General features: G+C 46.0%; 1 protein-coding gene across 5 annotated transcripts in view; it reads right to left on the bottom strand.

Annotated features, from left to right (window-relative positions):
- Positions 1-24,493, bottom strand: part of STARD8 (StAR related lipid transfer domain containing 8) — a 122,900-nt gene that overhangs the window by 52,674 nt on the left and 45,733 nt on the right. The window contains exon 1 of one of the 5 annotated variants that reach the window (XM_045029705.1): positions 572-740. The exons of the other annotated variants lie outside the window; for them this stretch is intronic. Within the exon in view, the coding sequence (XP_044885640.1) occupies positions 572-692 (121 nt within the window). The 5' untranslated portion in view covers positions 693-740. Of the gene's footprint in view, positions 1-571; positions 741-24,493 lie in introns of those variants that run through there. 5 annotated transcript variants of the gene reach the window in all.

Genomic DNA, 24,493 nt, shown 5'->3' with positions numbered 1-24,493 from the left:
GAGTCAAGAGAACTTTTATCGGTTGGGTTGACTGGGTGAGAAATAAGCCCAAATATTAAAAGAGCTAGAGAGGCTTACTGCGCCTGGAGTGCAGATGAAAACTACACACAATGTAACTGTCGTTGGACTATGTTCTGTTGCTCCCAAACCCACACCCTGAATTTTAGTGCCTCAGCTTATCAATGCTTTTCAGGACTCACATCTGGTACAGCAGCAAACGGACTGACTGCAGTCCCTCTCTCAAAACAGAACATGAGGTGGAGGAAATCACCTTTCAAGGCAGCAGCTGCAACTTGTTTCAAGAAAAGTAAAATTGTTTTTTTTTTAAATGGAAAATCTCAACATAAAAAGGAATTAAATCTCCAAATCCTTCCCCTACGCCACAACATAACACTCCCCCCCCCCCCAACAAACTAACAAGCTGCACGAGGAAATACTGTTTTCTAAAATCCCTTTTGCAGCAAAAAGGTTCATTTTACAAACTACTTCCACCTTCCCCCGTAAAGCCGACTTGCACATGGAAATCTTTTACAGCGGTGGAAATGCAAAGCTCAGACATAAACAGACTCACCATGGCTGAAATTGTTAATCCGGGTTTTGTTCATTGGAAATTGCAGATTAAATGAAGAAAATAAAAAAAAGAATGACCACCATCCCCCTTCATCCGCTCCTGCAGCCAGCCTGAGCACCATGCACTCCGGAGATGGGAGGATTCCCAACCCAAATTCCTTCCTGCAGGCAGTAAGCTGGAGATCTGTGTTCCCTTCCACCCAGGCCTACGGTACTCCACTAATAAAATCTGCCCTTGCTGACCTCATTTGCACTGAGAGCCACCTAGTTCGTTCCTAGGAACGAATGGGATATCTACAGCTTGTGCAGTCAAGGGGCTGAACCGTTTAAATAGCAGGGGTGGGAGTAAGGGAGAAAGTGAGAGCAATAACGTATTACGTGCATGCAGCTTAACCATTTCAAGCTCTTAAACTCTGCCTCTGGACAGAGGAAGCGTTCTCTCCTGGAGCAACTCACTTAAAAGAACACACGTCCTCCTGGCGTAAGAGAGTCACTGCAGTAGAAAGTGATTGTGAAGTACAGCAAATAAATAAGGTGCCTAGGAGATATATTATAGGGGCTCTCCTCCATTGGCACATGGGGTGTGCACTAGACTAGATGAGACCTCCAACCTCTATGGCCAAAATTTCAAACCTGGATGCTTAACCATGGTGCCTATATCCATATCAGACACCAAAATGAAAGTTTCCAGAAGTGCTGAGCATGCCGGGCTCTTATTTTTCAGACATACCTCCCCTCTTCCGCACCCCAATCCTCACTGTCACCATCACGCAACTTCCTAAAGCGGAACTGGACAGGGAATGTGCAACATTACACGATGCCATAACCAGGCGTAGGAAAATTGAGTGGAAGCACATAAATATGTCCTATTCAGCCAGAGACTGATCAGTCAAGTCTCTCACTTCCACTTTCAGCTGGGTGGTTTTTATTAGTAAAAGATGCGCTTTAAAAAGGGGGGCAGTATAAGGCAGGTTCAGACCTCGAGACTTGGGCCGTACCCACTTAGGTCTGAATCTGGCTCTCTGAGGGTTTGTCTTCACTACTGCGCTAAATCGGCGCCGCTGTGATCGATGCAGCAGCATCAACTTAGCAGGTCTGGTGAAGACATGATAAGTCGACGGGAGAGTGTCTTCCGCTGACATAGCGTGGTGTAGACACTTCGTTAAGTCGATGTATGTTACGTCGCTCGCACCCCTGAGCGATGTAACTTATGTCGACTTAAACAAGAGCGTAGACAAGCCTGAGTATGCATGTCAGAACAGTGGTAAACGCTGGTCAATCCCTCAAGAATCCAGAGAGGGCCACAGGCTATGGAGGAAGAATGGTCCAGCAGTTCGGGCACTAGCACTTGGCATTCAGGAGACCCAGGTTCAATTCCCTGCTCCACTGCAGAATGCAGGTGTGACCTTGGGCAAGTCACTTAGCCTCTGTGCTCCTCAGTTCCGCACCTGTAAAATGGGAATGATAGCACCTCCCTGCCTCACAGGGGTGCTGTGAGGATTAATACATTAAAGATGGTGAGGTACTCCGATCGTATGGGGACGCGGGCCAGATAAGCGTGTTACAAAGACTAAAGCACGAGACGTGGGAAATGGGAACCTTCAACAGAGATGGGATTCGTCTGTGTAGCAAAAAGCACATTCTCTGCGATTCCTGAGTCAGCGTTTGTGGCATATATAACGTACAGTATGAGGTGAGAGATCAACCAGTTTGTGAGAGGCACCGCAGGGGAGGATTTGGGGCTGAAATGAAGAAGCGGACAGATTGGGGAAAGGTGCAATGGTAACTGCATCTTCAAAGGGACTAGAATGAACCCATCCAGTACACGTGACAGCAGAGTACATCCAGGTGACAACGACGAAGGCAGATGCAAAGGCAGCTGAGCGGCAATCCACATTACCAGGCACTATGTTTAAAATTCCCACCAACACAGGAGGAGTCAAAGGTCACTTCCAAATGAGATCTCATTTGCTTGCAATGTAAAGAAAGTGCAGGGCTTCAGGCCAGGTCTACACTAGCGAAGTTACAGCAATGCAGCGGCACTTCTGTAAGATCACTTGTGTAGCCACTCTATGCCAACGGGAGTAAAACCACCTAAACAAGCAGCAGTAGCTATGTTGGTGGGAGAATCTATTCCGCCGATATAGCACTGTGCACATGAGTGCTTATGCCAGGAAAATGTATGTTGCTCAGGATGGTGTTTTTTCACACCGCTGAGCAACATGAGTTTTGCTGACGTAAGTGGCAGTGTAGACATGGCCTTAGAGAAAGCAACGTTAGTATTTTTACAGGGATGATCCCTCTGTCTCTTATTGAACCTCAACTTTAGTCAGATACTTTGTTAGAGTTGTTTAAAGCATCGGTAAAGCTACTTCATGGCTTGTCTACACATGGAGCCAGGGGTGAGCTGCAGCGGGTTCGCACGGGTTCGCGGGAACCCGTTGTTAAAAATTTGGCAGCTCATCACTGCATGGAGCTATTTCAGAATAGCTATTCCTGCTCCACTCTATGGCTGTGTCTACATGACACAGCTTTTAGCGACATGGCTCTGTCGCTACAGCAGTGCCACTAAAAGTTGTGCTGTGTAGCCACTGTTCATTGGCTCTCCTGCCAACAAAAAACGTTCACCCTCAACAAGCAGCATTTGCGTTATCGGCAGGAGCGAGCTCCTGCCGACAACGTGCTGCTCACACTGGCGCTTGTCACAGAAAAACTTTTGTCTTTCAGGGTTTTGGTTCTATTAAACACCTCTGAAAGACAAAAGTTTTGTCATTCAATTGCCAGGGTAGACATAGCCTAAGTGTGCGCACAGTTATTCTGGAATAAGATTGTCCACACATGGAGTTGGTCAGGAATAGCTACTGTGCTTTAAATCCACAGCCTACTTTAATCCTAATTAACTTTCAAATGTAGACAATCTCTGAACACTGTAACAGGCAGGCTGAATCTCTGAACTAAGTGCCATTGATCCTTTTAAGTCTGCTAGTAGTCAGTCAGTCTAGCAGGGACAGAAGCTCAAGTATTTCTACTGTCCCACTTGAAGATGAGCCAGGATCAAAGACAGATATGCCACCAATAAAAATAATAATTATATTTAGATTTTATAGGGCCAAGGAAAACATTTCCCCACCACTGACATGCAGCCACCTCTGGAGTGGAATGTGAAGTCTGTTAAACAGCGCACAGCACTGCTGCACAACAGTTTAGGGCAGGATGTGAAAAAGAATCCCAGATCTGGCCAACACCACAGGATGATTTGACTAGGTAGAATGACATTAATCAAACTGGAATTTGACCAGGACACTCGAACTAAGAGCATCCACACCAGTGTGCAAGATTAATCTCCTTCAGCATGCACAGAGAAGTGTGTGTGTGTGGGGGGGGACTGGTGGGGAGGTGGGGGAAGAGGTGTGTGTCCAGGATATTTGTGATCCTTTACCCCACTCAAAAGGATCTCAGCACAAAATTCTTCTCAGGAAAAGCCTCTTCCACTATTATCCCGGGCCGGATCTTCCTGTTGTTAGTGCTCCAGTGGCGCCACAGAAGGAAACCAGACCATAAATTTCCTACAGCAACAAATGACGATCAGCTGCCTCACGGGCATGGAGTCAGCCAATATTTCTGGGTGGGGGAAAAGGGAGGATCTTTCCTGGCTCCAAAGAAGATGGAAGAGACAGTTTGTCCAATTGCCTGGAGTGAGCTGAAATGTTGCCCAGAGGAGAGGGCTGAGAAGGTCCAGGAAGCCAACAGCTCCTTCTCTGAAGAGAGGAAGGGTACAGAGGAGCCCAGGTGCTGCTGCTCTTCTGCAGGGCCAGAGAGGAGCAACAGAGGAGCAGGCTGGCTTGGGCACAGGGAAGGGAGAGCAAAGGGACAGAGGAAAGAAGAGCTAGGAGACCCAAGGCCCCCTGAGTGTCCTGGGGGGCGGCAGTCTCAGAGGAACCCTACCAAAAGTCAGGGGCCCCCCAACATTCATTAATGTGGGGAGAAGGAAGAAGGCAGAAACAAATCTTACAGGATCTGAGGCTGGCCTTTGCAGCTGGCAGCCAGCCATTCTCAAGGAGCTCTTCTCATCTTACTTTCAAAGTCAAATCTGGGTTGCCTGGAGGAGTCACAAAGTGGTCCTATTTGTGCCCAAAGTCACACAGTGACTCCTCACTCGCGCCTCCTGACTTTTGGCCACTAGACCAGTCTCCTCCAAAGACCATCATCTGCTGCCACTATCATCGTGGAACCTGGAACTGCTGGATATGCTGGTGAGAAGCACCCACTGCTGCCTGTTGTACATGAAACGATGCCAGATCCTCAAAGGGGAATAAGACTTAGGCATTTCGTACTGCTGGCCAAGAACTTTCCCACAGATTTTAACTCCATGTCTCCACCAACTGCATCAGCCCCCTCACTCCCTAGAGATACAGGGCCTCTCTGGCAGACAGTATTCATGTTCTGATCCAAGAGATAATAATCCCCCACAAACATTACTGTCATCTACCTACTGGCAATTATACCCAACTACAATTCTCCAGCAGGTCTCCATTCCCCTAGACTGTAGCGGTGACACTAACGCAGCGAAGGAGGCCAAATAACCTCCTTGCTTTTGGGGTGTTAGTGTATCTTCTGGGGATGGGGGAATCCCTTTCTGTTTCCCACAGGTCATCAGCTATCACACAAATGGCCAGATGTACTGGGTTTGCTTTCTTAGAGATATGATACCAGGCCACCTGGACCATTGTGACAATTCTGCATACTTAACCATCACCATAAGCGAGACAAAATCCTCTTCCAAAAATATTACCACCCAAAAAACAAACTCATGGAGACATAATGCTGTAGCAAAAGCAAACATGGAGCTAAGAATCTGCTGGGGATCAAGCAGGTAACCCTTGTGGAAATGTGGAGGCAGGAGTAAAACCTTGGAATGCGGTTGAAACCCAGAGAATATGGACCTGAATTTTATACAGGTGACTAGAACCAACTTTGAGACTACAACCCTTTGTCTCTTTGTTCCGTTTGAAGATGGTTCGCTGGAAGGAATCAAAGACCAATGCTTCCTTTCCATTATAGAGCAAACAGCAGCCACGGGAGAGACCAAGCCAAATGGCTTTTGAGAACTGGTTTTAAAGGACATCACAGGATTTCAGACAGACAAAAGAGCAACTTTAAAACAAAACAAAACAAAACAAAACAAAAAAACACACACAGAAGCCTCCTTGCCAGGAATGTGGAGAATGTCAGGGAATATTACAAAACAGGATGCAAAGAGAAGCTGGCCTCAAGCTCTATCACAATCTCATATGTTGGCCTGACTATCAGATGCTGAATCCGGACGGAAACCTATCACTGAATCTGCCTTGGAACCAAGGACTGAGCTTAGCTGGGTTGATTCTGACTTTTCTTCTGATACCAGAGAAGTCAGCAGAGCAGCCTCTGCTGTGGTCAGTCTGTGGAGGGATGAAGCTCTGCCCATCTGCCTATCCACTATCATAGCCTTAACATACAACACATAACATTCTTTATGTCTATAGTGCCTTCCATTTAAGGAGCTAAAATGAAATTAACCTCTTGGGAGGCAGGTCAGTGTTCCTAGCCCCATTTCACAGATAAGTAAACTGAGGCACTGGGCGGGGCTAAGACTTGCCTGTGGTCACACAGCAAGTCAGTGGCAGAGTCAGGCAAAGACCCCAGGAGTGCTGATCCCAGTTTCCCTGCGCTAACCGTTAGCCAATACTTCTCAGCTCTTTAGACAGCTTCCTTTGACACTTTTGCTAATTTACCAAATATATTTGTGCCTTCTATGGCTTTTACATTCCCCCCCCCCCCGCGCCACCTGCTCAGACCTGCAGGGACATCCCGACACTGAACCTGTGGCATTACAATCCCTCCCATGCCTGCAGACAGTAAGGCCAGAAGTTCAGGAAGGTGACGAACCAGCAGGGTCAGACCCAAGGAGAAACTGGGTTAGGAAGGGGCAGGAAGTTCTTATTCAACACGCCAACATCCTCAAGAGCAGCTCAGGCAACTGACAGCAATTACTAGTGCAGTAAGTGCCTTTTGGCAGAAATGAGCATTTTTTTCCAACTTTGCGTCCGTGTGAAAGTCCCTCTTTAAGTAAAGGAAGCTCCTTTTCCAAGACCAGATTTGTCATATTTGGACTTATTTGGGGGCTTTTTGCCCAGCTAAGCATCGACATGAAAGAACACAACAGATCTGCCTAGTCACACAGCATGAAGGGAGGCAGCCTGCACATGAAAATAAGGTGGGTACTTTGTGGTGGGGCATCTCTGGTGACTAAAGGGCTCTGCACAAAACCAAGGGCAATATGGATTCCTAACCACATTCACAGTTTATCAGGGGTTACCTTTGTAAGGCCTTGGGCTTAAAAATCATGAGGGAATTTTTACTCAGTGATACAAAAGGCACCTACCTCCTACGACTGGGGTAATTACAGGCCTGTCAGTCTGACATTGAGTCCCAGGTAAGATAATGGAGTGGCTGATATAGGACTCAAAGAATTAAAAGAGGGTAATACAATCAATGCCATACAACATGGGTTTATGGAAAATAGAGCCTGTCAAACTAATATCATATCTTCTTTTGATGAGATTTCAAGTGTCGTTGATAAAGGTAATAGTATTGATGTAATACACAGACGTCCATAAGCCATTTGACTTGGTACTGCATAATATTTTGATGAAAAAAACCTAGAAAGATACAAAATTAGCATGACCCACATAAAATGGATTAAAAGCTGGCTAACTAATAAATCTCAAAATGGAACTGTAAACAAGGAATCATTAAGTAGGTGTGTTTCTAGTAGTGTTCTGCAGGGAGCGGTTCTTGGCCCTAACACTATCATCATCATCATGTTCCTATTACACCTCTGGTGTTTAGGGCAGTGACGAAGCTCCTCCACATCCTGTCTGTTTCTGGCAAGTCTTTCAATGGTTCCCCAGCTGTGTCCCAGGTTTTTCAGCTCGGCTTCCACAGCTCTTCACCATATTGTTTTTGGGCAGCCTCATTTTTGCTTGCCTTCAGGTGTCCATCTTATTGTTACTCTGGTGATGGAATCGATTTCCATCTGAAGCACATGATTGATCCATCTCCAACCCCTCCTGGCAATGATGGTGCTCAGATCCTCTTGGCTGCACTGGGTAAATAGATCTTGGCTTGAGATTGTTCTGGGCCAAAAGATATGGAGGATTTTTCTGAGGCAGGTTGTATGGACATGTCATACTTTCTCATTCCCCAGCATTCTGTAGTGTTGAAAGTACGCAGCTCTGATGAATCTTGAGTTTGGTTTTGGTGTTGGGTTGGTTTTGATGATTTCCAGACTGTATTTAAGCTCCTGAAGGTGTTCCTGGCTTTACTGATTTTGTTCCAGATGTCCTGGCTTGTTCCACCATCCTGGCTGATGCTGCTGCCCAAGTATCTGAATGTTTCTACATTGGTGAAAACATAATCCTCTATCCGTACTGGTGATGGTGAGACAATATTAAAGGTCATGATATCTGTTTTATTGCGGTTGATTTTCAGTCCAATTTTCTGGCTGAATGCGTTGAGTCGAGTTGTTTTTTTCTTGTATATGGGGTTGGGTATGTGATAGGAGAGTGACATCATCTGCGAAGTTCAGGTCTTCAAGGGATAAAAAGAGTGTCCATTTAATGCCTCTTGGCATGTCTTCTGTCGTACGCCACATTACTCAGTCGATGGCAATGCTGAAGAGGATTGCAGACATGACACACCCCTGACATACTTCTGTTTTGACTTCAAAACTGAGCTCACTGTGATCAACACTGCATGAAAAGTTGAAATAGAAGCTTTTGATGAGGATGATTATATGTAAAGGAATTCCATATGCCCGCAAAATGCGCCATAGGCTGGTCCTGTGGATGCTATCAAAAGCCTTCTCAAAGTCTATGAAATTTATGTAGAGTTGCCATTGCCATTCTAAGCGCTGTTCTATTATGTTTCGTAGAATGAAGATCTGGTCTGTGCATCTACGTCCTTTCCGAAAACCAGCTTGCTCTTTTCTGAGAACGCTATCAACTGCCTCCGATATATGTTGGACTATGATCTTACACAATACTTTGCTTGGCACAGATAAAAGTGTGATACCACACCAATTATTACAATCACTGAGAATTCCTTTTTTTGGTATCTTCACTATATAATATTGTTATTAATGACCTAGAAGAAAACAAACATCACCGATCAAGTTTTCAGATGACTCAACCATTGGGGGAAATTGTTGGGATTAGTGTGTGGGTGCAGGGTGCTGGTGGCCTGTGAAACACAGGAGATCAGACTGCATGATCTGATGGTCCCTTCTGGCCTTAAACGCTATGATTCTAAATAATGAAGAGGACAGGTCCCTGATTCAGAGCTATCTGGATTGCCTGGTAACCTGGGCCCAAGCAAACAATGTGTGTTTTAATGCCTCTAAATGTAAGTGTACACATCTCGAAGCATAGAATGTAGGCCATACGTACAGGATGGGGGACTCTACCCTGAGAAGCAGTGACTCTGAAAAAGATTTGGGGGTCACAGCTGAACATGAGCTTCCAGTGCAATGCTGTGGCCAAGAGGACTAATGCGATCCTGGGATGCATAAATGGGAATCTGAAGTAGGTGTAGAAAGGTTATTTTACCTCTATATTCGGCATTGGTGCAACCACTGTTCGACTACTGTGTCCAGTTCTGGAGTCCACGCTTCAAGAAGGATATTGACAAACTGGAGAGTGTTCAAAGAAGAGCCATGAGAATGGTTAAAGGATAAGAAACCATGTTATAGACTCAAGGAACTCAATCTATTTATCTTAACAAAGAGAAGGTTAAGGAATGACTTGATTACAATCTGTAAGTACCTACATGGGAACAAATAGTTAATAACGGGCTCTCTAATCTAGCAGAGGAAGGTATAACATGATCCAATGGCTGGAAGTTGAAAATAGACAAATTCAGACTGGAAATAAGGCGTACATTTTTAAACAATGAGGATAATTAACTGGCAGATCATGTATCACTGGCAATTTTAAAATCAGGAGTGCATGTTTTTCTAAAAGATCTAATCTGGGAATTATGTGGGGGAAGTTCTCTGGTCTGTGCTATACAGGAGGTCAGATTAGATGATCACAATGATCCCTTCCTGCCTTGGAATCTCTGAATCTACAAAACATCTTTAGGCAATGGCCATAAACCAAGAACACAGAAGCAAAATCCCACATGTTACAGGAGGTCTGGGCCATCTCATTGTAAAGAGAGACACTGACAAGGCTGATTAGACCCACAGTTAGACAAACTGAGTTTTGCCGTGGCTCGTTGTAAGCCCTGCTAGAGCTAGAAGACTGCTTGTGAGGACACCAAGCCTCCCTCTGACCCATCCACTGGACTTTTAGTAGCATTTTTGTAAGTGACGGGTTCTGTCTGCCCTGTATCAGAATGGCAGCTCTCCATGAAAATGCTCTCCATGAGAACGGCACATGAAAGCAGGACAGAAAAGGATTCATCTGAACAGCTGCTCCCTTTTATTTCCAGGGCGAAACCTTTTATGCAGTCCCTTGTATAATTCATCAACACCTCTAGCCCCCCCTGCTCAGAGGTAACAATGAGGCACAGAGCCCAATAAATACCACTGCATCAAGAGCGCTTGGTATACAAGTCTAGCCTTTCTAGCCAAATGGGGCTGCCAAAGAGGCTGTGATGATTAGAGAGCTGATCTCTTCCATACTGCAACTTGGCAGTACTTGCAGATCAGGACAGTTGGTACCCAGCACTGTATGTGGTTTTGAGTTCCTACCTGCTGGAGCGCTGGCAGGAGCAGCAGCACATTACTTGAAGAGGAGGAAACCAGAGGAAGAGATGGTAATTTTGGGTCTAATCTAGTTCCAACTGACTTCAAGGAGGACTGGAAAAAGCATTTACATTGTAACTCCTGGAAACAGGGATCATATCCTGTATATATTGTGCTTTGTGCTGTATGATAACTACCCAGCGTGTCTTGCAACATTGCAGAGAGCAGCACTCCCAGTTTGGAGCCTAACAGTGCTGCTTCCTCCTTGCTTTTAAAGAGTTTGCACTGAAGCACCTCACATAATCATATCTGATCTTACACCATGGCCATTTTTACACTTGTTAGGACAGTATTTTCAAGGCACCTTCTCTTCTATGGCAAGGTTTATTTTTCAGAGCAGTCAGTGCTAATGGGTTTGCTCTCTGACATTACTGTAAGGAACTCTTCATCTCAGGAATGTGGAATTGAATGCTGACTCAAAATGTAATTTGTGCTCAAGAAGTCAGCCCTGCTTCACTTTAAATGACCTCTGTGTTTACTTTTATAGGTCACTAATTTTGAGTCACTGGCTGGAATTTTCAGAAAGAGCTGAGCACCCACAATGGGAGCTAGGTTGTCATATAAGTGCTCGGAATACTGACTGCGGAGCAATTTTTAAAAATCTGGCCATAAAAGTGTCAACGTGGAAGCTGCGAGATGCTGCGCATTTGTGAAAATCTGGCCCCACTGTCTCACAAAATCCCCCTGCCTTTGAGTCTTGCTAGGGTCAGAAGTGCTGACCCCTCAAACACTCGGCTATGTATGTTATTAATGAACATGTCTGCATGAAGATGGCACAGCTGCCTGCTCTCTAACGCAGCTCAGCAGAGTTTGCATCTCCCTGCAGCCTGAAAGATGCGAGTTAAGCAAATAAGCCACTAGCAGCTGCACGCATCAGGGAACACTGAAGGTACGTCTACATTGCCTGTGGACAGCCTGCCGCAGCAAGCCTCCCAGCCCAGGTTGAGAGGCTTGGGATAGCGGCGCTCATGCTAGTGCTGTTCACACTATAGTGTGGCTCAGGTGTGGGCTCTGAAGCCTAGGAAGAGGGGTGGGCTTCAGAACCTGAGGTCCAGCCTGAGCTGCAGCTTCAAAGTGCTGTTGGCACAGCTCTTTTTACAGTGCTAGCATGAACCCCATTAGCCCATCCCTTGCCCGTTGCAGTGAGCCTCCCAGCACAGGTCAGCGGAGACGCAGCCTGAAGGGCTCTGTCGTTCCTGCTAGACACCTGCTGGACGTTTTGATGCTGTTTGCATCTTGTAAAACTCTTGTAAAACTGAACATCAGTCTCACGAGATACTCTCTAACTCATTAACGTTGAAATGAAAGAGCCAAGTAATTTTGTTTTCCCCGGTGAATCCAGAGGGCTGTGTCTGGGAGGCAGATTGAGTAAGCCCATCACATTTGGTCTCTTTTGCATCACTCTGCACTCTCTGGCAGCAGTGAAAAATGGTCAGTGTCACTAGGGGGAAGGGACGGGTGCTGTCCGCTAGCCAGCTTCCATAACAAATTAGGGCAATACCTCTGGACCTTGAGGGAACTGGGATTATTTAAATTCAAGAGAAGATGATTACGAGGCACCTGGCTGAAATATTTAATCTAAATAATTATTATAAAAGTAAATGTGTAGCTCTGTTTGAGGCTAGTGGAGAGACCAGAACTAGGAGATTTACAGTAGGTTTAGCCACACCCACCCACGCACATACACAGAGTATCTGAAGAGATGATAATTTATGGAGATAATAGTGAACAGGACTTAAAGCCAGGTCCCTCATGGATCTCCATAGTTGAATTTAAGGAGTGAGACATGCATGAAGAATTTGTGGAGGTAATATGCAGAGGGTAATGACGAAGTGAGACGACCTTTCATCTGGAGACGGGAGAAAAGGAAGGAAAAATCTGCATGGAATTTGCAGAAAAAATATTTGCAATTTCATTCCCAGCCATTTCCTAGAAATATCACTTTCTGCAAACTTATCAACAAAAATTGAAATAAGCAACACCCAAATTTCATCACACACACTGATCTTTATCCAGCTTAAATTGCAGAGCGTGAATTCTGAATTTTGAAATTGAAACAAAGAGGCTGCTTAGTTGGGAGTGATAAGGGTCCATTTCCATTCAAAATGAGGGGCTGTTGTGGAGGAATATTTGTGAAATTTCACAGATATTCAATGAAGTCGACACACAATGAAAAACCATTCCATTTTTAAGTATTCAAAAATCACTGACTTCTGTCCCAGTCCTACTTTCAGCCAAGCTGGTGGAGTTGAGCAGAATTAGTATTTCTACGCAAAACTTGGAATAAACTGGAATTTAACAAGTAACTTATTAAACTCAGTCAGGTTTGTGCCTGGGGAGTAACTGAAGGCTATTTGGGGGATCAGGAGGGAATGTGCCACTGATTCTGCCTTTTCCTCCAGACTCGTTATTGCTTTTCTTTGCACGGACGTTGTTTTGCTCTACTTTAGCACAGGAAGTGCTAAGGTGCATTGCATGCAGATGTAAAGTGTTCATCCAAACATTCCAGAATAATGAACCCGTAACTGCTTCAGGTCCCTACATAGCCCTGTGTCCACATCTAGTCAGAGCACCATTACAAGACCAGCAAGACAGAAGTAGCATTGTCTTTTATTGCCAATAAACTAACCCCCCCGCCCCCGGTTTATTTACTCCTTAGGCAGACCTAACGGAAACTTACCTGTGCTTGCCTTACCTGTGTATATCTTATTTGCTGTATCAAACAGACAGACAGACAGACATTTGAAGCTGTTTCTAATGTTAATCTTCCCCCCTTATGGATGGGAAGAATTTACTGCATTATGGCAAGACATTCAGTATATTCAAACAAATGCCAACTGGTGAGTCAGACAGATAAAAAAATGGAGACCAAGCATTACCAGAGACATTTGCCTCTCTGCTCCCCAGCAACACACCGAAAAGACCCTCCAAGTTACCGAACCAATCTAAACTTCAGTGGCAGCCTTCCAGAGTTACTCTCCCAGTGTAAAAGGAGGCTTGTCACACACAGCTGAGTGGGCAGGACCTCCCTACCACATCCTAGTTGCTCTTGCCCAACCCTCAAGGCAGGATTCAACCTCTCTAAATGCTTTTCATCCGGCTAGTGGAAGGGAGCTTCAGAACAGTTATATCTGGACTCTCAAAAAATTCCGTGCGGTTACCTGCTGCTTCAGCTGACCATGTATTTCATAACTACCCATCTCCGGAGCAAAATGCAGAACAGACAAACTGGAACGACTTATATTAGAAAACAAAACAAAAAAAAGTGACAAAGCCGCTATTGTAACATTCAGAGTCCCAATCAGCTTAAGAGCCTGGCAAAGAAACAAAAGTTCTTCAATATTCTTCAGAACATATAATTACACAACATCCCCTTAGATCTAGCTGCTTATCTATGTATGCCACACTGCCAAGAGCCATTTACAAATACGGCCTCTGTTCAAGAAGTGACAGATAAGAAGATTAGCAAGTACGGTGCTTTCACTGAATGAACTGGTTGGGTGTGTAAGCAAAGGCACAGGGGTAGCCAAAGTGCAGCCCTAAAGAGTTCTGCATTGCTGCCTTCATTTTTAGTAAGCAGGTGATGCCCATGGAAACTACAAGTCCCAAGATGCAGTATTCCATCTCGAGCTGAGTGGCCCAGACCCTAGCAGTCAGGAAAGCTGATAGTGCCAGAGCACAAGTTAATGGTCTGTATTGCACAAGAGGGGGCCAGGAAGGAAAATCACCGAACCACAGCACTCAGCCACACTCTTGGTGCGGCTGCCTGCAGTATTCATCAGGACTTTTGTGGGGTTTAATTAGTTGGTTGTGAAAATCTTGGAGTCCCCCAGCAGAGTGGGAGTATCATTAACACAAGCATTATTCTGTCATTTAAACCCGAAGAAAAAGTTGGAGACAATGAAAAAAGCGAAGTGTGCAGCTTCACTGCCACTGGCCGCAGCTGGAAGGAGGCAGAAGATGCACCCAGATCACAGGGTCCAGCACCATCACCTATCAGCTCTTCCAGCACAGAGCTGTTCATCATGTCAAGAAACCTCCGAAGCCACGCCCAGTTACTTTTAAACACAGCTACCACAAGCTTAACGAAAGAGAAACGCAACCTGCTGAAATTCACCTAATCAGACAGCTGCTGGCCAGCAGGCTTGTTCTTTAGACCATGTTTAGATAAACTCTCTTCCACTACGATTCCCTTGTGTTTGCAGTAAGATCCCCCCAGCAGCCATCCAAATGGTAACAGCCTAAGCGTCAGCTTACTGTCTCCATGCAGTATCACTCCTGGTGTTACTCTCAGGCCCAGAATCTCACCATACTTGTGGAGGGGACACGTCCAGGACAAGATGAAGTTCTCCGAGTGAAGAACCATGGCAACATAGCCCACCCCAAAAAACTCTCAAAAATCATGAGACGTGATTCCGAAGCCAAAGAGATGCATTTTGTTTGGGTGCTTTTTATTTCCCTTCTAATATTTTGGCCTTTAGAATTTCCCAGCTTTTCTCTGCAACCCTGAGGTCCCCCAAAACCTCTTTTTTAAAATAAAAGTGGAGATTCTCATTTATCCACATCTCCAGACACTGGGGCTATCCGAAGAACACCAAACATCATGAAACTCACGCTAAAATCAGGAGCGCTGGCAACATTGCATGTACAATAGTAACTTCCCCTCTTTGTGTTTTGTTTGTTTTACAAGACCCTTGTCAGCCCTTTGCTGGCTGTGGGTATTTCTGCCCTAGCAAATTCACATCTCCATTAGCATACCAGCTCATTTCTACTCCAAGAACTGGACATTCCCAATCAATAGCAAAGCAAGCACTCGTCGGCTTTATTTGATTCTTTATAAAGCCCAAAGCCCACAGAGCAAGCCCTGCGCAGAGAAGGCAGCAGACATCCAGCAACCCCTTTGGTAGAAGGTAATAGCATTTGTAGATGATATAAGCCAGACCACCACCCTTTACGTTTGCACCTTTACTGTCTTGACTTTAGTGACATGCAGGCCAGCAGTTGGCTTTAGAGAAAGTTTTTAATCCCTTTTTTCTTTTTTTCCATGAGCCTGGGCTCAAAGTCATTACTTTAGAGGTGACCTTCAAAGGTTAAGTACCAAATTCCTGCAGCTTTACCAATATGTGCAGATTGCCTCCAACAGCCAAACTAAGCAGAACTTTCAGCTTCTTACTAGCCAGACAATGACTTTACTTGCCTCATTTCTTATTAGGGAATAACGTGAGGGGCTCAGGCCAATGTTTTGGAGCCTCCACCATATCCTCGTAACATTACTAGGATTTTGTAGTTAGCAGCTGCAGGTCGCATTTAAAAATGGGACTGTGCTTTGATGTTTCTGGAAAGAATGCCTTAATATGATAGAATATGAAGTGGCATGGTCTTAATCACAATAGCTTTATTAACAAGTAAGCAAATGGTCTTTTAAATAAAAGCATTTGCACCTGAGAAATCCACTGGGAGGTCATCTGCACAGAAAAAGAACTATAGATGAGCAAATAATAATTCACAATGCATTAACCTGACGACTGAATTCAGCCTCTCCTTTGGCTAGCAGCTATGCTAGGAGCAGATCACAGTTTTCTCAAATATATTCTTTATTCAAATGTATTGCAGGAAAATCTTTTCATATTTTTTTGCTGTACAGATTGCTTGCAAATATTCCAAACTTGAACTGTGCTACTTAGCTGTGACTGCTCAGATTAAGTCACATGGTATTTTCCTGTTTCCTGACTGGATGAGTGCACAATACTTTTGCTGTAAATCCCTGTGTATGCAAACTTAAAATTTGGTGTGCAAGCACAATAGCACAAGTTCCACAAACATTTCGGCCAGAAAAACCTGATTGATGTAGAAAGCGAAGGGAGAAAGGAGGGACACGAACCTGGCCAATGCAAAGTCACTTTGAAATTGAAACATGGAAAGTTTATTGTTTCATTATTTGCCGTGCTCTAAAAGAAATCTGTTTGATGAGTAATATGCATCTAATGAGCATTGTGCAACAATGCACCTGCCAACTCGTTTCTCCTTCCTCTCCATTTTTACGATAAGTAATTTCATTCCCTGGCTCCACACCCTTCCAGTCAATCTGGCCTCCGGTCTCCAGCCCTGGGAAAGTGTGATAAAACTATAAACTATCAGAGATAACTGCTCCCTGTTTAAGGACACAGAAGGATGTACAGCTACTTGGATACTCACTTCCCCATGCAGGTTTTCCATATGCAGGAGAAGCTTCTATTCCATCTGAACCAAGAAGGCCTTCCACTGAGTGTCAAGAAAAATACTAATCCCCAAGCAGGACTTCTCCAGGAAAATTCAGGAAAAGTCCCTCGAGTTGGAGTGAGCTCTCGTCTAGGAACAACCACCCTTTGATGAGCAATAGCTTTCTCTCTCACATACACACATATATATATTGGATATCCTCTCCTTTTTTCTAGAAGTTCCACATTGGACCAGTCTTCTCCCTGTACAGCATGAAGAAATGGACATTGTTCTAACACCTCCTCTGAAGCACAGTGAGAAGTGGCTATGATGAGCAAGAGGTGTGCATGTGTGTTTGACATGGAGAAGGGTGCAGAACTAGGGATGTGCAAAACTCCCCATTTTAATTTGTGAACTTTCAGTAAAAGATTAGTTTATTTCACGTATGCGGTGTTGCTGTAGCTGTGTTGGCCTGAAGAAGAGTTCTGTGTAGCTCGAAAACTTGTCTCTCTCACCAACAGAAGTTGTCCAATAAAAGACATTACCTCACCGATCTTGTCTCTCTAATTTATTTCAGGCCACTTGATGGGCCCCAAAATGTGCTTTCTTTTAAACTTTTATGAAATGGCAGTTTTCACATAGTAATGGGTCAAACTACAAGATATCAATGCAAACAAATTTTTAATGTAATGAAATTCCACATTTAAAGATCTTTGCTCAAAAAGAGGAGCATTTCTGAGGGAAAATGGCCCTAACTTTGACACAAAATTGAGATGGGAAAAAACTGCAAAATCCCACCAAATGACATTCTGAAGTTTTGAATGTCATTTTGAATAGTTTGCAGAAGTATCCCAACCCATTAAGAAGCACTTCTGTGGTTGCAACTAACTGGAATTCCCCTGCTCACAGTCTAACAACAAAACAATTGCACAGTGACAGAATCTAGGAAAGTGGTTCCCAGACACTATGCAGGCCTGATACCTTCAAAACTCTCCTTAAAACTCTCCTTTCCCATGATGTGCTGAGACCACTGCCTATGATGCTGACCAATATTGTCTCACTGTTTCCTTATAGTCCTCCATCTGTCAGTATCCAGCTGACATTTTTACTTTGTGTTTGTTCATCACCTAGCACGATGGGGTGCTGGTCTATGAATGACGCTCCAAGGTGCTATCATAATACAAACAATACAGGCTTCTGTGACTGGTATCCATGTTCCCCCTGTACCTATGATATACTTCCCTTAATAGCAAGTCTCTGTGCTGGGCCCTAGTGTCTGCCTTCCATTCAAATGCATGTGGTCTCAATTGCAATGTAGTATGTGCGAGACTAGGATTTGGAGCAGTGTGGGTTAGGGTGGACACCATTTCTTGCATCCGAAGAAGTGGGTATTCACCCACGAAAGCTCATGCTGCAAAACGTCTGTTAGTCTATAAGGTGCCACAGGATTCTTTGCTGCTTCTACAGAACCAGACTAACACGGCTACCCCTCTGATACAATTTGAGGGGAGGCAGCTGACACCAGCTACTACAGACAATGTCTTATCTGATGAACCGGTAGAAACACTGGAAAAGGTTGACAGCCGCTAATCTAAGAAATAGTCAAACAGTAGTTAGTGGCCCACAATAAATCACACCGGCCTTTTAAATCCACACAATGGGAGCATCTCCACTGAGCCTCAAAAATGTTTTCAAAAGACACCTAGAAAATATCACATGTTCCCATTTCACCACTCATCCCTGGTGGTATTTTCATGGTGCTGGACCCCAGAGTTCAGCTGTGCTACCATCAGCCATACAAGACACAGGGCTGGGAGCCAAAACAAAACAATGAAAGCCATTGACAGGGCAGGAAACAGCATCTGCTGGATGAAACGCTATCTTCAGACAAGACGTGTTTGGATAACTCCAGTTTCATAACTCGCCTCTTCCGAGGTTAGGAAATCACAGTAATACAATGAAAACAACATAGGGAGAACAGCACTAGCATGTGGGACAGCGGGAGAAGCACCTGAGAGAGTGAAAGACTCAGAGACTGCCCTTCCCTGTTGACCCACACGAGCTACTCTCACAGTCACCCAGGGACTTCAGTGGGGCTGTGTAAGAATAAGGGCCTCGTTGAGCATCAAGGGGGAATTAGTTATGTCTCCACCACACCTGCGAAGCAAATTTGTTGGTCTCTCTGTGGCCTCGCTCATTCATCGTATGTGGCCCTTTAAAAATGGGCAGTTTCGCAGAAACAAGTATTGACTTGGGATCAAAGTGGAGCTCAGTAAGGATGATTATTGCTCAGACATACAGGATGGAACTGCCTCTCTCGTTTCAGGCCAGAATGCCCTTTACCTTCATTGCCTCAGATGTGCTGGGTAGGAGCTTTGGGGGAAAGGAGGGCAGGTCAGCTTCTGCCGGCATGGATCACCTGTTAGGGTGAAGGAAGCTTACACAGCTACTCTTTGCTATTTCTGGAGTCCTTGGTCCTTCTGTTCTCTGTATTTACAGTCGAACCCATTTATCTCGACCTCGGTTAACTTGCCAACCCTATTAAGTCGACGTTTTAGTAGTGGAACCGCCAAACTCCCTCTTTGTCTTACCGGTTTCTCATCGGTTATGTCGATTCTTTAATCTCGCCGAACCCTAATATCTGGAGCACAGAAGAGCTTTTGCCACTAACCGAGGTCGAGATAAATGGGTTCGACTGTAACTCCGGCGGCGGCCCTGCCCGGCTCCTGCCGCATCCCTCCCCGGCCACGCGACTCCTGCCCTAGCCCCGGCTCCCCAGCCCCGCGGTTCCCCGCGTACCCGCCCGCCCGGCCCCGCTTCCCCGGTCCCCGCTTCGCCGCCCGCCCGTCCGCCTGGCCCCGCTTCGCCGGTCCCCGCTTCGCCGCCCGCCCGCCCGGCCCCGCATACCCGGTCCCCGCTTCGCCGCCCACCCGCTCGGCCCCGCATACCCGGTCCCCGCCCGCCCGCTCGGCCCCGCATACCCGGTCCCCGTTTCGCCGCCCGCCCGTCCGTCCGGCCCCGCTTCGCCGGTCCCCGCGTCGCCGCCCGCCCGTCCGACCGGCCCGACTTCGCCGGTCCCCGCGGCGCCGCCCGCATACCTGGTTCCCGCCCGCCCGCCCCCGCATACCCGGTCCCCGCTTCGCCGCCCGCCCGTCCGCCCGGCCCCGCTTCGCCGGTCCCCGCTTCGCCTGCCGCCCGCCCGCCCGCCCCGCTTACCCGGTCCCCGCTTCGCCTGCCGCCCGGCCCCGCTTACCCGGTCCCCGCTTCGCCTGCCGCCCGGCCCCGCTTACCCGGTCCCGCTTCGCCTGCCGCCCGGCCCGCTTACTGGGTCCCGCTTCTTTGGCTGCCCGGCTCTGGGTCCCCGTCCACGGCCGCCCGGCCCCGCTTCCCCGTCCCGCTTCGCCGGATCCAGCCACGTGCAGGCACCGCGGTAAGGGGGCAGGGAGGGGGTGTTGGAGAGAGTGCAGGGGAGTTCAGGGGTAGGGGGGTGGATAGGGGTTTATCTCGATCATCGGTTATCTGGACTATTTTTGGCAAACCCCTAGGCCGGCGACATAACAGGGTTCAACTGTATACATAAAATGAGATGATCCTCACCTAAAAGCCCTTATAGATACTAAGGAAAACCTGTAGTAAAACCTAAGTAGGTTACTTGATAGATAGATGCTAATGAGGGGAGGGGGAAGAGAGAGCAAGAGAGATTATTTGACAACTGCTTGCACAGTGCACAACCAAGCTACAGAGACAGCTGCTTTCTATCATCTCAGGCCTAGTGGAAGCATGACATGAACTCCCATCACTGCATCAGCATGAAGTAAAAAGAGTTTATTTTAACCTTATATTATACCAAATCAAATGGTATTGATCAAACTGTGACCTTGAGAGAGAGAGTGTGTGTGTGCGCGTTTTTGAGTCTGTGTGTGTGTGTGACACCCCCACCTCCCTACCTTGACAGGATTATTTAAAAAAAAACAAAAAAAAAAACAGAAGGGACCATAGTGATCATCTAGCCTAACCTAAGATGTACTTTGCTTTTTAAGATAGATTAATTACTTGTTTTTTTACAAAAAATAAAATGCACCTGTACTCTTTTACTGGGAAGAGGAGCAGTAATCAATACTATCTACTTGTCTGTAGTTCTCTAGCACTCCAACAATAAACAAGTGTGCACCACCAGCTGCTTGTGAGCAATCTACAAGAAATCCATGAGTGCATGGAACTAGTGACCCTACAACAAACCAGTGCACACAGCACAGAACTCATGAGCAACTCTACAATAACAAATCCATGTGCCAGACAATAACAGCAATAGCATATAAGAAAAGTGTGTGCGTGCACAACAGAGAAGATACATTCCGTTTAAAACGTCAAAGGAGACAAAAAGAAAAACATTAAGATGTCATAAATTGCTGATGGATTTTTGTTCCTATTTTTAAACACCGAGGGTTTACATGTAATCAGTGTTGTAGGCATTTTCACAGTCTCTTTCACTGTGTGTTTGGTCTGATCCATCTGTGCAAATGTGTATTTTGGATCTGCAACATTCCGGCGTGATCCATGCAAATCCACAACAGACTTCAGAATGGCTGGAATAAAGGACTAGGTGATTCTGCACCCGGCTGCCTCCCTTCCAAGGGGTCCCGCTCAGACAAGGGAGCTAGTTTCCAAATTACTCTTGCTGCTGCCACTGATTTTAACAATTTAGGAAAAGGGGCCAAAGATTAGATTCTTCCACTCCTGTCTCTTGACCCCCCTCCTCACCAATCCAAATATAAACTCGCTTTCAGGAAATGCCTTTAAAGAAAGCGGCACCTCCCTGGATCCTGAAGAATGCCCAAAAAATAAACTGTCTCAGGACATGAAGGAAACGGCTTTTTTCAATCACACTGCAAAATGAACTTAACCCCTTCTGTCCTAGCTGCGAGCACTCAGTGCTCCCGCACCCAGGGGGGCCTAAAAACATCCCAGTTAAGTGAGGGAGAGAAATCCAAGGTGACCCCCGCTCCCGCCCCCAACAGCTCAAGGTAAAATTCCGGATGATCTCTACTAGAGGCAGGTTGTGAGGGGAAGGGAGACCATCCCAAACCAAAATCCCCGATCCGAACCCTCCTGACTGTCAGGAACACTCGGATCCTCATGCCAGTATCGCAGTCCAGGTCCAGCTCTAATTTTAGATGTATCTGGCCTCCAGCGCCAGAGCACCTGGGCACTGTCCGACCACACACAGACACAAACAGCCCTTGGACAGAACATCTCCAGAGGGCACAGATGGGAACCCGGGGTTGCATCTGTGTTTTCCTTTTTCCTCCCCGGGAGCATTTGTGTTTAAATGGCCTGCCCTGAAACACATACCTCCCCCATTCAGGGACTGTTCCCGTTTGCAGAGACAGCTGCATGAAAACAGAATCTCGGTCCAGCTGCTGCTGCCCATTCCCCTGCTGAAGAGAGAACTTTCCTATGAGTGGCAGTCCACAGCAAACCACTGTGATGTCCCAGAGAATTCAGACTTGATATTTGGCACCTAACACGAACTTTCCATTTCCAAAGTGCTTTATGAACCGTAACTAATCCTTACAGACCAAGACCCCCTTGTGAGCTGAATCAGTTCCATCCCCATGTTATTTCAGATATATTCGGCTACTAAGGTGATGGGCTGCAGCATAAAACATAAAAAAAGATAGAAACAGAGGACCAGAGAGGTGAAGCGACTTGGCCAAGCCTCACAGCAAATTGGTAGTAACGCCAGGATCAGAACTCAGCAGCTCCCAGCACCTGTTTGCTCCAAGCTGCTTCATTTACTCCAGCTGGGTTGGGGAATAAGCAGCAGATGGAGTCCTTGGAAACGTACATCCTCTTTTCACGCCAATGTCCTTACTTTAAAAAAATGAAAGAAGAAAGAAAAGGTAAAAGAAATCCCGGAAATCCAGGCTACAGAGAGGAAACTGTCTCTAAATAGCGCTCATCCAAGGTTTTGCAGGAGGTTCTAAAGAAAGCTCAGCATGAGGAAAGGTCAACTCCCCTTCCTGGCTCCCACCCACTGAGGGGAAGGGGAAGTAACCCTCTCTAAGCCAGGAGGCCCCTACATGAAGCCTTTTGAATGTCAGCTTTTAACCCTCGGGGACACGTAGAAAAGAGGCAAGTTCACTCTGATGCCAGCTCACTAATATCAGTGGTTTGGCTAGAACTATGGCTATTGTGCACTCCCACGCCCGAAGCAACAGCAATAAGTTACGAGGCACAAAAAGGCAGGTAATGTAATAGTTACTGAGTAACAATACTTAGCACTTCCATAGCGCTTTCCATTCACGGATGTCCAAGTGCTTTACAAAGGTGGGAAATATTAGTTATCTCCATTTTACAGATGGGGAAACTAAGTCAAAGACTTGCCCAAGGCCACCGAGCAGGCCCGTGGCAGAGCCAGGGTCTCTGTACTCCCAAATCTACAGTTCTGATCACTGAACTGCACTGCCTCCCTAAACGTGCCCCATTAAAATGTACACTGGCGTCTCTGGTTACATTTCAGATGCACAAGGCGGCCCCGTACGATTCAGCTTGTGCTGCGAAGTGCCCGGTACGTTTTTTGTTTCGATGACCAGCAGGGACTGGGAAGGTTGCACAGCAGAAGTGCACAGAGCCACAAGGGAGAGGCGGGGGAGCAGGGGGAAGAATTGTATTGCCTCACCATCTGATCTTAGAGCAATCGGATGGGCTCCAAAAGAAACAGTATCTGGCCTTTCTGAGCCAGGAGGAGGATGTAGAGGCTTAGAGAGAGATAATCCCCTTCTCCAAACAAGAAAGGACAAATCTTCTGTTCCATTATACACCACTCACATTTTCTGTACAGGTACTTAGGTTATATGGCCCTCAACACTGTAGTACGAGAGGCTGCATAGTAGCTGCATATTATTTTGGATAACAGCAGCAAATGTCTTGGAGAATATCGCAGGAACAGGATGGTCTGGTAATTCAAGCATTCACCTGGGACTCAGAAGACCTGGATTCTATTCCTGGCTTTGCCACAAACAGTGAGACCCACAGCACATTACACAAGTTGTGTGCTCAGTTCCCCCATCTATAAAATAGCAATATTACTTCTCTACCTCACAAAGGTGTTATGAATTTAACCCATTAATTAATACTTCTCAACCACGTTGATGTATTCCAGTGGAAGGTGTTAGAGAAGAGCAATGTGCTGTAATTACCAGCAGATCCAGGAATTCAGTGGATATCTTTTTTCTAGCTAAACTTGCACAGTTTAATAGCTGGGCTTCCCTGGCAGTTGAGATCCCTGAGTTGGGACACTAATGATGACAATTCTGTGGTGGAAGAGAAAACAAAACGATGCAAACACATTCTCCAGTAAAGTTACTGCCTGATGACAGCAGCATTAGATTGTCAGGACTCACTGGAGCTGGAGTTCACTGTGTTTGCAATGTAGCTGTGCAAACACCACAACAAAGGCCTGGTCAGCTGGAAATAATTATTCACCAACTGAATTGCAAGAAAAGTCTCTAAAAGAGAAGAGTAGCAAGGTGTTTGCAGTCCACAACAATCGATTCTGACAAGTAAGATCTCTTAACATATAATTGCATTTAAATCTGACCAAGGGCTTGTAGAAATGCCTCAGTTAACATCTCAAGGGAGAGAAAACCCCGGAGATCCAAGGCTGCTTTAGTTGGGTAAGAAACCACAGACCAAAATTCTCCAAATTCTCATAATCCCCAACTCAGCCCTCAGAACTTCTGCATACACAGAACACAGCAATCTGATAAATACTTACTTCTCACAGTCCCCGAGAGACCATGTTCAGACATACCTGAAAATCCTATCCATCAGGGTGATGGAGGGCACGGGAACGTCAGGGAAATGGGATATCTT

Source organism: Mauremys mutica, chromosome 9, assembly GCF_020497125.1.
Source record: "Mauremys mutica isolate MM-2020 ecotype Southern chromosome 9, ASM2049712v1, whole genome shotgun sequence".
Classification (NCBI taxonomy): domain Eukaryota; kingdom Metazoa; phylum Chordata; order Testudines; family Geoemydidae; genus Mauremys; species Mauremys mutica.
This window is presented reverse-complemented; position numbering and strand designations above follow the sequence as displayed.